This window comes from Octodon degus, unplaced genomic scaffold (genome assembly GCF_000260255.1).
Source record: "Octodon degus isolate 3935 unplaced genomic scaffold, OctDeg1.0 scaffold00208, whole genome shotgun sequence".
NCBI classification, from domain to species: domain Eukaryota; kingdom Metazoa; phylum Chordata; class Mammalia; order Rodentia; family Octodontidae; genus Octodon; species Octodon degus.
In genome coordinates, this window is record NW_004524784.1 from 3,221,029 (window position 1) to 3,236,558 (window position 15,530).

The window sequence follows — 15,530 nt, forward strand, 5'->3', positions numbered from 1 at the left end:
AAATCCTGCACTACAGAATGCAGAATATCTTATCTTATAGTATATAAGAGTAACAGACTTGTAAAACAAAACAAACAAACAAACAAACCAAAAAGCAAAAAAACCAAACTTACCCCCTGGGTATACCTACATTATATTTTTAAAATGATAAAAATTATACTTTTAGAAAGCATTTATTTATTTATTTATGAATTTTGGGTATTTTTGTTTTTTTTGAGACTAAGCTCAGGCTGTCCTTGAATTTACCATGGAGCCCAAGCTGGCCTTTAACTCACTGTAATCCTCCTGCTTCAGCCTCTTAAGTGCTGGGATCACAGGTGTGTGTCAGCACACCTAGCTCTAGGAAAGTATTTAATATACTATGTTTGTCTTTTCTTTCTTTCTTTCTTCTTTCTTTCTTTCTTTCTTTCTTTCTTTCTTTCTTTCTTTCTTTCTTTCTTTCTTTCTCTTTTGTGGTACGGAGGATTGAACTTAGGACCTTGCACTTTGAGCTATCTTCCCAGCCCTGATTCATCTAAGATTTCCTTCCCCTATGCAGAATCAAAATCAAAATATAATTTATTAAAGTATGTGTTTTATATAATATCATAATCCTACTAAGATAAAAGTGGTTCATTTAGGAATACAGAGAAAAAACAGGAAAGTAGTATTCAGTTACTCAGTAATGTTATGTCTAACTAGAACAGGTAGCACACAATTGTTAGAAAGTAGAGAGGATTCTCAGATTTCAAAACCATACAGATATAATCAGCTTCAAGGCAAAGGAGAGCAGGTAGCTTGCAGTAGGCTTTACAGACCCACTTTGAAAAATTAATTATCAACATTACCTTGATATTCTCAAAACTGTGACCTGTTTGTCATAAACAGAGAAAACAAAATTCTAAGAGAAAACAAAATTCACAACTAAAAAATTAATGTCAAATAGTCATCACAAGGCCAGATGTGGTGGCATAGGCCAGAAGGCTGAAGCAGGTAGACTGCCATGAGTTCAAGGCCAGCCTGAGCTACACAGTGAACTCAAGACCAGTCTCAACTACACAGTAAAATCTTGTCTTAAAAAAACAAAAATTGAAAAAACAATTAGCTACCCCAAGAAAAATGGTAGTAAAAAATTTGTTTACTTTCTGTGAAATCTGTCTTTGAGTGCTGTGAAAGCAATGTTAGAGTATCAGTGGAATAAATATGCTGACAAATATCCACCCTAAGCATAATTCTATTAGAAAATAAGATTAAACCAAAATCTATCAAAGGACTATCTTGTGTCTTCCATATCTATCTATGAGAATTAGAATATCATAATTTTTTTTATCTATTCATACATATACTTGAATGTTACCTATACAAAAATGGGATATAAACATTGCATATTCTTACTGTCTAGGCTAGCCTTGAACTCACTGTGTAGCCCAAGCTGGCCCTGAACTCATGGCAGTCCACCTGCCTCAGCTCCTGAGTGCTGGGATTACAGGAGTGTGCATCATTATGTGCAGCTGCTTCTTTTTATGTTAGCCTGTAGAGCACCAACACAGAGTAACAAGAGGAGTTACCATGAGTTAAATATAGCAGAATATGAAAACCTGCTATACGGATTATTTCTTATTGCTTAAGGGAAATGTATCATAATATAAAAGCATTCAGTACTTACTAGTTACAAAAAGCTGAATTCAGTTTCATTTGTGCATGAACAAAAATGGAAAAGAAAATCTCAGTATTAGTGAAAGAGCTAAAATAACACTTCTGAGAGTGAAAGAGTTCTTAAAACTAGGAAGGAGTCCCATGGCTGTGTACTCTCAAGCACCCTGTGCAGGGCTTTGGAGCAAAGTAATTGCACGTATGTCCAGGCCAGTTTGGGATCAGGGAGGGTGGTTGCCTGGCGGCACTCCTGTCACGTCAGAGACTACAGACACCACACTGGCTTTAGCACGTGGATACGCATGTGGGACTCAAGAAGTGGATGGGTGTCTTCTGACAATTGGCAGAGCAGCTGCCCAAACAAATTACCTTGGGGAAGGGCTGTGTCCTAAAAGATGTATGTCATGAGTAGGCTTTTCATAGGCCTGGGCAGAGAACTTGAATTTGGAAACTTGTTTGGAAAAACTGAGAGGTCTGACACTCTCTGCATTCCCTTATTATTAGACAAGTTATATCTACAACAGAATTATACAAAATATAAGCACTTAATATTTATAGGAAGTCACTTTGATAGACTTAAAATAGTATTTAATAAAACAACACAAACACACAGTGAATAAATATCTCAATTTTTTGAGCTGTCAACCACTGACCCTTTCCTCTCTTGATGATCAAAGATTCAAAAACAAAACAAACAAAAACCCATGGGTGTCTTCTCTTCTATTTTACTATAATCTGAGAGAAGATTTAGAAAGTTCTTTTCAGGTGATATGAAAATAATTGAATTGCAATATTTTTAAAAAAGTAAACCCTGTGCTCAACAATAAAATTTAAGAACATAGATAGGTTCTGGTAGTTGAATGTAAACCAATAAAAATGTCTGGGGAGATAACTCAGTGGTCTAAGTGCCTGCCTGGCAAGTGCAAGGACCCAGGTTTGATCCCTCGTACCACATGCTGCACCAGTCCTGGAAACCTAGGAATGCTGTGCCAGCCACCAAAACCATGTGTGGTGGCACACACCTATAATCCCAGCCATGGAGAGGCTGTGACAGGAGGATTACTATGAGTCTGAGCTGCATAGTTAGACCCTGTATCTAATGAATAAATAAAATTAAAAAAAAATTAAATTAAAAATGTCTCAACAGGGACCGAGGAGATGGCTCAGTAGGATAAGCGCTTGACTGGCAAACACAAGGATCTGAGCTCAATCCCCGGTTCTGCCAAAAAAAAAAAAAAAAGTCTCAATAATAACACTTCAGTATCCTCAGAGTTTGCTTCTTTTGGTTCTTCATTAGACATGGGAATGATTTTCTTTTGATACACTTCAGGTCATTTTGCTGGACAAGGAACAGGTACAAAATATAAAATGACTGAATTAAGATGGGCAGAACTGGAGTTGGCCAAATAGCTATTAAAGCGCCTGCTTAGGCAGATGCAGGGGCCAGGATTTAGATCCCCAGGACTGCTGTGCTGGCCTTGCCTCTGGGGTGCAAATGATACTGGGCATGGTGGTGTGCACCTATAATCCTAGCACTTGGGAGGCTGTAAACAGGAGGATCACTATGAGTCAAATCTACATAGTGAAACACTGTATACCCTGTCCTAAATACAAAAAAGATGGACAGAACTGGTAAAAAGAAGCAAAGAGGCTGCTTTCTATATTCTGTGAATGTTCCTAAATTCAACAGCAAAATACCTATTTTAAAGCGAATAGTTTTGGAAATAGTTACAGATAACTGAATCAGACTTGTAGTGAAAATTTTACATGTTTTTCTTGAAGCTGAAGAAGGTTGAAGGTTTAAAAAAAAATGTAGGTGCTTATAAAAAATGTATGGTGGCTTATAAACCCAGCACTTGGGAGGCTGAGGCAGGAGTGTCATGGTAAGTTCAAGGCCAGACTGAACTACATAGCAAGACCTTATCTCAAACAGTAAAAATAAAATTACAAAGATAAATAAATAAAAACAAAAAATAGGTAAGTAAGCTAAATTTTCTCAGGGACAGTGACGTGCTGGAACCTGCACATCCAAGCTTATGAAGGCCATCTGTTTTTAGAAACGCTGCAAGCCAGTTAAACATAACTATCATTAAAAATTAAATTATATAAACTTATAATTAATGTTTTACCTAGAAAAGGTAACATATATAGAGTATGACTTATGCCAAATGCTTGACACCAAAAGTATTTCAGATTGCAGAGTTTTTTGGTATATTTGCACAGACTTTATTAGTTGAACACCCTTAATCTGAAAAACTCTGAAACATTTTGAGCCTGATGCCAGTATGTAAAAAGTTTCAGATTTTGGAGCACTCTAGATTTTAGATTTCCAGATTAGAGATGCTGAACCTGTAATGACTCTTCAAATCATCAGTTCCTATTTATCTGCATTTCACCACTTTGATGCCTCTGAAGATGACTATTTGTGTGTGGCAGAAATATGATGCGGTACTACCTGCATCTATGCCCAGTTCTACTTTCAATGATTTTATACTGATAATTTGAAATCAACCATGGAAGGAGAAATTATACAACTAAAATTGGCAAATGCTATAAATCAGGGCCTTCTTCCTCCAGAGAACCAATTTTTAAAAAGTTACAAACATCCACCTCCTATGGAAAATTGTGAAATTTTGTTAAGGAGTTTAAGGTGAGTAACACTGTAAGTTACTTGAAAAAGTATTTCTTGAAGTCATTGATGACATAAGGAAACATTAAATGGTAGGAGATTATACATTTGGTACTGGGTCTCACTACACTGCTCAGACTCATAGTGATCTTCCTGTTTTTAGACTCCCCAGTGTTGGGAGTACAGGTCTTCGGTGGTGGGCTCAGCCTGGCTGGGGGCGGGGCTGGCACGGCAAGTGGTTTGGGGAATTGAACCCTGGTCCTTGTGCTTGCCTAAGCAGGTGCTGAGTCCACTGAGCTATCTCACTGGCCCCTAAATGGTAGGAGATTATAAATAAGATCGGTGGCAATAAACCTACAGCATACATGCTGCAATAGGCTGCCTATCATTGACAGCTCTAAAAATTCACTATTGCTGAATTAGATCAATTCTAGAAAACTCCACAAAACAAAAGATCTTTCTTATTTCCTAAAGAGGGATATGCCATCCATTTTTAACTGATGGTTTAATTAAATATGTAAACATTATTTCATAAAGACAGATATGTCATCTATCTTTAAAACTACTTTGATTTTAGGAGTTTAATTTTGATTTGTGGTCATTCTAATGAGAAATGAAGAACGTAAGACTGGAGGAAGAACTGCCAGGAATCACTGTTGAATACTTGTCAGAACCATGACTCCAGTTCTAACGGCTTTAAACAGGAAGAGGAAACTCTTCTAAAACACTGAATTTTGGGCTATATGGACAAGTACAACACTGCGCAAGGTAGACCTGTGTGGTACAATTCTGGTGCTCTCAAAGTGTCTTGCCTAGTACAGCAAGGCAGAAGCTGTGTAGTGCTCACCAGTTTTCTGTGTTCTGGAATGAGCTGCAGCAGCTCAGCTTTTTGTATCTTTTTCTTGGGTTAACATACTGAGTTTCTATGTAAAATGTTCTTAGGAAGGATGGGAGGGAGGGAAATAGGCAGGGCTGACAGTATGTTAGAAAATGTAGGGCTGGAGAGATGGCTCAGTGGTCTAAAGCACCTACTTGAAACAAGCTTGGCAAAGCACAGCGACCGCGGTTCGATCCCCAGCACCACATGCCAGCCAGCCCCGCCCCCTGGTGGGCTGAGCTGGCCACACACACACACACAATAAATAAATGTAATAAAAATAAAAAAATAAATAAATAAAAAAAAAAAAAAAAAAAAAAAAAAAAAAGAAAGTAAATGCAAGGGAGGGCCGGACAGGTAACTCAGTGGATTAAAGCACCTGCTTAGGCAGATGCAGGGGCTGGGATTCAATCCCCAGCCTGCCATGCTGGCCCAGCACCAGAGCACACTGAGACAGCAATTGAGACGGGTGGTAGTGCACACCTGTAATCCTAGCACTTGGGTAAACAGGAGGATCATTATGAGTCTGACCTATGTAGTGAGACCCTGAAGACCCTGCATTAAAATACAAAAACAAAACAAAACAAAACAAAACAAAACAAAAAAACCAAAATGAAAATTCAAGGGTGTGTGTGTGTGTGTGCACACATGCATGTACACATCCATACCATAATATGTGTGTATATTCTGGGGAGAACAGCTTTAGGGGACATATACAAATATGTATTTCCACAAATATCTAGCAAAAAAGAATAAAATAGAATTACTGAGTATGTAGTATATAATCTAATTTTTAGAGGGAACAAGAAAACAGCTGTAACTTTGGGTCTTTATTATTATTGTGTCTTCAAAATAATTTTATAAAATTTTTTAAAGCATATGATTTGTAAAGCAAGGGCAACATTATGAGATAAAGAGAAAGAGCATTTAAAACAAGACTTTATTTATTTTTTTCCATAATTTTATCGAGAAATAAACAGCCATGAGACAGTTTCAAATCAAGTTGGTGAGACTTTTTTAAAAAAGTAATTTTTAGACCCCCAAAATATTGCTAGTTGGGACAGTTTTCTCAAGAATACAACCTTTCCAGCTAAACTTTCTTTCAAATTGGAAAAGGAAAAGAAATAAATACATTAATTTAAATGGCCAGAACACATCCATGTTTAAAGGCTTTTTTTTTTTTTTTTTTTTTTTTTTTTTTTGCTCCGAATGCCCTCAGGGCAGTCAGAGTAGAGAGGAAAGTGAAATAATGGCTGTGAGACAAGGCCTTGTGGAAGATGAAATACTGGGAGCACGGAAGGTGCTATGTTCCACAGACTCTTCCTTCCTAAGAGATTCTTTGAGCTCTTCTACCCCAATACCAGCCAGGCCCTCTAGCCCAGCTTATGAAATCTGACAAGGGGACAGCCCACAGCAGTAAGGATGCAGGATAGTGATTTTATTTCTTATTTTATTCATTGCAGCCTCAGGGAGAGAGATAACGAGAACAGGAATGAAATCCAGGTCCCCTACATAAAACACTGCAGAACATTACCACTAGGTCACCAGGGGGAAGAAAAGAAGGAAATATTTTATTTTAGGAGTTTATTTGTTATAATCTTTATGGTGGAAAATTATTTGTTTTGACATTAAAATGACATTAAAACTTTATTTTCATTAATCATACACTTGAGTGGGGGTTTTCATAAAAAATTGTTTGAAGACTTGTTTACTGGATTTAAAATATTTAGCTACACTGCTTCTGAAATTGAAGAAACAAAAGACTATCACCAAGTTATAAATATTAGGTAATTATAAAAATAATCAGAAATCACTTTAAAATGTTTACCTAATAATATTCCTATTACTTGGCTATCTGTCATCTTTAATTTATCACTGCAAAATGCTAGGTAGGCTCTGTCACTGATGAAAACTGCATATTCTGGAAGAAACTATTGGGGGCTGGGATTCTAAGAACTAAGGATAAGAAATCCTACAGATGGATTAACGTCTAACTCATTTACATTGGCCAAACCATATAAATGTCTTAATATTTGAATGTTTTTGACCTAAAAAATGAGAAGTGTGTATAATTCAATAACATCAAACTGGCCCCCAATATTCAAATGTTCTCTGTAAAATGGAAACTATTTAGTCCCTAGAATTCTTGTGAGGTTTAAGTAAACTACTCCATGTAGTTCATAGCATAAAGGATAGTATACATCTGACAAAAGATGTTAGGATGACTATAATGATAAAAACTTCGTATTTTTATATTTGGCATTGTCATTATAATTTTAATTATACAAAAACAAAATGTACAATGTACAAAGAAACTATTAGAATTAAAAAGTAAACTGAGCAAGGCTACTGGATAAAAGATTTTTATAAAAAAAACTGTACTATACAAGCAGAAAGTGAAACATTATTACTTGTAATAGCATCTAAAAACATGATATACTCATGAATAAATGGAAGAAAAATGTGCAGTATGTATATACTGAAACATGTAACAAATATTTAAAACTTTTATATAAGTGAATGAATTCATGGGGTATAGAGTCAACAGAACTTATATGTCTATTCTTCCAAGATTTACTTATATATTGTTCCCCCAAATCAAGTACTTTAGCCAAATAATGTATGAAAAACTGTAAGCTACTCTGAAAATTTATAGGAAAAAAATAATGGGGGGGCAATTTTAAAAGAGGAAAACAAAGACAAGAAAGAATCATAATATACAGTGCTTAAAAGCTACAATAATAAAGACTATTTAAAATTGGCTGACAAATAAGATTTGTGGAAAAAGTAGAACACCTGGAAATGAATCTACAGAACCTCACAAGACCTGGTGATGATGAAGATGATGTCTGAAGAGCTGTAGGAAATGGTCTTCATTGATTGGTATTGGCTCAAATGGTTTAGAAAACTTTTGGGAAAAAAAAGATTAAACTTGACCACTATTTAATGGCAAAACCAAAACATTTCAGAGAATTGCTACAACATTAAAGCTTCTAGAAAGATTTGGCAATGTCTTTGATTTTGAGGTAGGAAATAAGTTCTTTAAAGGAGTAACAACCCTCCTTCAAAAAACAAAGAAAATCAAAACATTAAATAAGGAAAAGGTAAAGATTAATGAATTACTAACTTCTGATTACTAAAATACATTAGTATTATTATTATTAGTTTTTTTGTTTTTGTTTTTTATTTGGCAGAACCAGGGATTGAACTCAGGCCCTTGTGCTTGCCAGGGAAGCGCTTATTCCAGAGCCATCTCCCCAGCCCTAAAATACATTATTAAGAGTGAAAAAGCAAAACAGAATGAAAAGATATGTACCAAAGACTCATTTCTGCCCCATCCCCAGGGTGTGCTGAGATGGCAAGTGAGACTGGGCATGGTGGAGTGTGCCTGTAATCCCAGCTCTTGGGAGGCTGGAAACAGGTGGATCACTACAGTCTGATCTAGTAGTGAGACCCTGAACACCCTGTAGACCCTTCCCTAAAATACAAAATCAAATAAACAAACAAAAAACCCCAAAGACTCATTTCTGAAAAACATAAAGAACTCTTTATAAACTAACATAAAAAAGATAGGGAACCCAATAAAAAACCTTGGAAAAGCGCCTCAGATAGGAAGCTTATTAGTACCCAGTAAATACAAGGTGTGAGTTTTATTTATCAAAGAATATGCAAATCAAGCCATAACTATTTGTCATTACCTAACAGAAACATTAAAATACAAAAGACTAGACTATGTGTTAGTAAAAATTAGAGGGAGCCGGGGAGATAGCTCAGTAGAATAAATGCTTGCCTGACAAGCACAAAGGCCTGAGTTCAATACCTGGTTCCGAAAAAAAAAATAAAAAATAAAAAAAAAAAAGGATTACAGTAACCAGAATTTTCTTAGCCTGCTGCTGAAGTAGGAACTGATGCATTTTTTTAAAAAAAAATCAGAAATATTTGCTAAAATTGAGTTATAATTTGCAACTTAAGAGGGCTGTAGAGATAGCTCAGTGACATAAGTGCCTATCTGGCAAGTGCAAGGTCCTGAATTTGATCCTTAGTACTGTAAAAAATAAAACAATAAAAAATAAAAGGAAATGAGATTTGCAACTTCACTCCAAAAATAGAAATCTCCACTATCATATTTCTGCAATAAAAATAAACTGCTGTATTTATAAATGGACTATTATACAACATTGAAAATAACCTACTAGCACATTGTCATGGATAAATCTCAGAAATATAGCATCAAATATAACAAATCAGATGCAAAGGAAAACATAATGACAATTCCATTTACAAACTTCAAAAAAACAGGTAGAACTACCTTTGATATTAAGGTTAGCACAGCCATCACCTATAGAAGGAAAGCAAAACAGCAACGGAGGATGCACCAGAGGGACAATGTTCTCGTTGGTTCACTTGGTTCACCTTACAGTGGCTTACTAAGCTGTGTAGCTATATTTTATATACTTTTTGGTATGTGTTTTATTCAATTAGAACAAGTTTTTCAATGCTTACCTGCTTTTTCTGTGTTCTGTTTCTGTTTTCCAGCCAATCATCCATTTGCTCCTCAATTTCTTCTATAGAAGTTCCATGATCATAAGATTGGATATATGTACTTTCTAAAGGTGTGTATGTAGGAAATTCAGGTTTTGGCTTTTTAACTTTAACTTTCTTCTGTTCTAAAAAATATTTAGAAGAACCAATTATTGAGATTTGTTAAGAATAAAAACTTTTTTTAAAAAAGAATAGGGCAGGGAGATAGCTCAGTAGAATAAGCACTTGCCTGGCAAGCACAAGGTCCTGAGTTCAACCCCTAGTACCACAAAACAAACAAACAAACAAAAAAAAAACCCCAACAAAAAACCCAAAACAAACAAACCCCCCCCACCTTCCCCAGTACTGGGGAAAAAATAAATAAATATAAAATAATATTAAAAAATAAATAAATAAAATATTTAAATATTCTAATATTCTTCATTCTCTTTTCCTTAAAAGATCACATTTCTGTCAAAACAATTGCATTATTATAAATAACTAGATGTAAGTTTTACTGTATATAAATCATTGCAGTATTTTAAACTTGATCTTAGCTAAAAGGCTAAGAAGCAATCATTGCAGAGTTTTAAATGATTTTTAAACCCAGAGATGATGCTGTAATGATTATGACAAAATTACTACACCAGTTTGTATGCACCTTGTTTTTTTTGTTTTTGTTTTTAATGTATTTAGTACAGGGCCTACAGGGTCTCACTCATACTGCTCCTCTCTGTTTTCAGCCTTCCAAGTGCTGGGATTACAGGCATGCACCACCATGCCCTGTTTCAGCACACCCCAGGTGCAGGGCTGGCATACCAGGGATCGAACTCAGTCCCTGTGTCTGCTTAAGCCAGTGCTTTAATCTGCTGAGCTATCTTTCTGGCCCTCGCACCTTCAGTTTTAAAGTACTTTTCATCAAATTTCATTTGGGCAAAATGGAAAAACCCTTAATTTAATGCCTTAATCCTACTTTAATCATATATTAGCTATATAATATTGGGCAAGTAGCTTAATACTTAAAACAAGTATTCATTTCTTCATATGTTAAACACAACTGGCTCTCAGTAACTATTATATTTATTTTCTCAGTTCTTTACAAAGACAAAACCTAATCCAATAGCATCAAGAGCAGTCATCAATATATCATTATTGCTTATGATGTTTCTGTTCATGAATACACAATGCTGGTCCTTTAAGGTTATACCACCTAAAATCTTGGTTACTTTTCTTTTGTTTCTGAGACAAAATACATGATGCCCAAAATTAAGGAAGGAAAGGTTTATTTAGCTCACAGCTGTGGTGTCCATACTTGGCTGGCTCCAAGGCAAGATGGCACATGGCAGAGGGCAGCAATTCATGGGAGAGAGGTAGAGCAAAAGCCACAGGAGCAAATGGGGGAGGAGCAGAGAGCAAGCCTCTTTTCCTCCCTTCTATTGTAAGCAGGCTACTCGCCCCCAGGGCAGGTGTAGCACTCCATACCCATAATCCCAGCATTGGACCACAAATCAATCATAAACTATAGAAGCCAGCCCCAACTGCATGGCACTTTGGGGGGACATCTAGACATAACCATAACATCTAGTAATTCCACAGTCACCTCAATTGATGTAAAGCACACTGGTATGTTCCTACAAGGATAAGTTGCCTAATGATAGACTTCTCAGAGTTTAATCCTATTGCTAAGAAATGCATGACTATGGATGAGTAACAACTTGGTTCTCCATTAAATCCCACTTTGATTAGTTATAATGCAGAAAAGCTTACTGTCTTCATTGTCATCAAACTTACCTAGTTCATAATCATATTTTAACCACCCTGTATGTGTTTGCATGTACTATAATACTAATGTAATAAAGTATCGACAAACACAAATTTCTAGAATATACAAACATTTCAACTCAATAGAAAATTATTTACTAAATAATGCAGGAAAATTAAATACCCATTTGAAAGAAAAGTGAACATAATTTTATAATCATACACAAAAAATTCTAATAGATAAAATTGATTTTAAAAATTAAACAATAAAAATCTGCAAAATGAAATCTAATAGCCCTGTAAGTGCTACTTGAAGGAAGATGAAATCATTTTTATTTTTTTAAATTTCTTTTTATGTGTTTAGTACAGGGCCTACAGGGTCTCACTACATAGATCGAACTTATAGTGATCCTCGTGTTTTCAGCTTCCCCAGCGCTGGGATTACAGGCGCACGCCACCACGCCCAGTCTCAATCTTGGTCTCAGAGTGCCTTGGAGGCGGGGCCGGCATGGCATGCCAGGGATAAAACACTGGTCCATGTGCTTTAGTCCACTGAGCTATTAGGCTGGCCTTCAAGGAAGACGAAATCTTAAAGACTGAAATTCAGATTCTAAAAAAAGACAAAAGATGAAATAAACATAACAAGAGAATAAATTGGGGGAGAATACCTGCAATTCTGAGAAGAAACAGAAGGTTGATATATAAAGACTACATAGATTCCATAAATTGACGAAGGCACAGGCAACCCAATTGAATAATAGGTAAAGGTCACAAATAGACAATCCAGGGCAGGAGAGATAGCTCAGTAGAATAACTGCTTTCCTGGCAAGTACAAGGTCCTGAGTTCAATCCCCGGTACAGAAAAAAAAAAAAGACAATCCACAAATGACTATATCCACATGGCCAAGAAACAACAAAAGATGCTCATACTCTCCAAAGGATCAAGAAATATAAATTTGAGTAATACCAACATCTGATTTTAAATCTATCATATGGACAGAAATTTAAAAACTTACTAATATATACTTTGGGCAAGGGAAAGTTATCTCTAAGTTGGTAAAAATGTGAATTACTATATTATAGACTTCTGAGAAAGCAGTCTAAGAACATCTGTTAAAATTAAAACGTGTAATCCCCAGCAGCACATGCCATGCTGGCCCCACCCCCGGGGCAAGCTGAACTGGCCAGTGAGACAGGGTGTAGTGACACACACTCATAACCCCAGCACTGTGGAGGCTGAAAACAGGAGGATCACTGAGTCCAAGCTGCGTAGTAGGACCCTATACCAAATACATTTATTTAAAAAAGAAATTTAAAATGTGTAACCTTTTCCTTAACAGTAGAAGAATTAAAATGTAATTGTAAGTGTATATGTACATGGGTATATATGTGCTTGTGTGCAAAGAACAACTTATAATTTGTTATAGAGATATGAAACAAGTAACCTTAAGTGCTTATGGGCTGGTGATACAGCTCAGTGGCACAGCACCTATCTGACAAGCACAAGGTCCTAAATTTGATTCCTGCTACCAAAAAAAGAAATGAAGTATAGAAATTGACAAATGAGGTTTCTCTGAGTTTCAGTAATAAATGAAAGATGCAAAAATATCTAAGATTCCATATTTGTAAAGCAAAATAATGCTGCTCCAAATCCCTTTATGTGCATATATATATATATCTATATCCATGTAAATATATTTGAATATTAATATAATCATGGAAAAATATGAATACACCAAGGTATATGTGGGGGCAGATAAGGAAGAGAAACAGTGCAGAGATAAACAGTAAAGGAAAGAGAAGAAAAATTAATAAGAAATACATGTATACTTATACATTTTATAAAAGCATACACATAAACATATAAATAAAATTTAAGACTATATACAATAGAAATCTACCTGTAAGTTCACTAATTTTACACTACCTTAATAATATAAGGTATAGTTTTACTATTTAACATTTAGTACTTGACAAAAACCTTACATATAATAAAAAGTAGATGTTTTCAAAACTAATTTTTTTTAGCATCAATAGAACTGACATAATTAGTATATATCTTACACTTTTAAAACAAATGAAGAAATACAAAGTCCCAGCAAGAAAATAAAAGACATATAGAATTGCCAAATAGAAATGTTGGAACTGAAAAATAAGACATAATGGGAGGCTTTATAACATAATAGAGCAGACAGGGAAAAAGAATCAGTGAATCTGAAGATTAAAAAAAATGAGAATCTAGAACTCTACTAGGAATCTCGGGTAGGAAGATCATAAGTTCAAACCCAGCCTGAGCAACCTTGGGACTTAAAATAAAAAGCCTGTGTCTCAAAATAAAAAGGTATAAAGATGTAGCTCAGTGTCAAGGCTCTGGTCTCATCCCCAGTACTAGAAATCCGAAAGAAAGAAAGAAAGAAAGAAAGAAAGAAAGAAAGAAAGAAAGAAAGATAGATGCAGCCAAAGCAGTGCTCAAAAAAACTATCCTAATACACTTATGAAATAGGTACACAGAATAGGTATTAGAATAGTTGATAATAACAGGAGGATCACTATGAATCTGAACTTCATAGCAAGACCTTATATCAAAAACAAAAACATAAAATAAATTTTTTACGAAAATAGGACAGAAGTCTTTATAATCTGAAATGATATAAGATCTTTGATATGATATAAAGATATAATCAATAGAAAAAGATATAATCAATATACTGTACTTCATCAGAATGGAAAACTTGTTCTATAATGAAACTATAAGCTACATTCTGGGAAAAGATACTTGTCAGCCACATATAAAGGGATTCATTTAGAATAAAGAACTTTCAAAACTCAGTGGCAAAAAAAGAGATTCAATTAGAAAAGAAGCATAAGATATGAAGATAGATTTCACTGAGAATATATCTACAGCAAATAAGCACATTAATGGTTGCTGTCCCTACCTATTAGAGAAATGCAAATTAAGTCCATGAAGAGCAATCTCGATACAGTTAAAAACCACAACAATGCCACATGCTGGTGAGGATACAGAGAGCAGCCACGATAAACTTCTTAGAGCTTTTGCTGATACAGATAGCCTGCTGAAGCACAGATTCCAAAGATGGGCCACCACTATACTAGAAACTCTACACACTGACAGGAAACTGCAAAGCACTGCCCTCTGTGGTGCAGGTACTTTGAAACACAGTTTTGAATTTCTCAAAAATAAAAACTGTCTAAATGATCCAGGAATTAATTTTGGGCTTTTATCCCAAACAAAAGGAAAACTAAGTTCACACAAAAATTCCTATGGCAGGTTTATTTACAATAGCCCAAAACAGTGCTGACCACGTCCCTCTGTGGATTAAGACAGAGGTTACCTCAACAACCTGTACTCAACAATGACACAGAAGTATCAGTTCATTGTTAGCAATGTCAGTACCTTGGCTTTTCTGTTACACCAGTTAAGCTGATGTCAGTAACAAAGAAACTGAGTGGAGGGGCTATGGGACTTCTATGTGCTATCTCTGCAACTTCTTTTGAATTTGTAATTATTTTAAAGAAAAAAAATGCAATGCAAGAAAAAATACATGGGGGGGATATTAAAAAAAAAAAGAAAAAATACATGGTTTTGCTGTAGCAATAATAAAGAAAAATAATCCTATTATTAGGTGAATAGGTACTTGCAGTTTGGTTTAAAATTTTTCAGAGACAGCATCAAAAATGGATTCAAAAGGACCACATACTATCATATACAGAAAATAAAACAGCATAGTCTGTTGTTTTTGGTACTGGAGATTGAACTCAGGACCTTGTACTTGCCAGGCAGGTACTCATGCCACTGAGCTATCTCCCCAGCCCGAGGATGGCATAGTCTGTAAAGCTGTGCTGATCACTCAAAAAAGTAGTTTTAGTGATGACAAAGAATTTTTTGTAAAAAATGCTGATGAAGACTATGAGAGTGGAAAAGAATAATGTAGTATTTCTAAGTTCACTAGTTTAACAAATATTTCACCAAGTTCCTACTCTGAGCCAGGCATGGTCGTAGGCCAGTGGCGGCAAACCTGTGGAATGTGTGCCACTGCCAGCAGCTTGTTATCACTGAAAGCTCTAAAAGGTTTTCTTTTTTTTTTTTTT

At 35.4% G+C, this 15,530-nt stretch overlaps 1 protein-coding gene across 1 annotated transcript in view; it reads right to left on the bottom strand.

The window, feature by feature from the left end:
* The window catches only part of Dnajc1 (DnaJ heat shock protein family (Hsp40) member C1), a 198,853-nt gene that overhangs the window by 58,951 nt on the left and 124,372 nt on the right, over nt 1-15,530 (bottom strand). Inside the window, exon 8 of the mRNA XM_004644763.2 lies at nt 9,642-9,805. Coding sequence (XP_004644820.1) covers nt 9,642-9,805 — 164 coding nt within the window. The remainder of the gene's footprint in view (nt 1-9,641; nt 9,806-15,530) is intronic.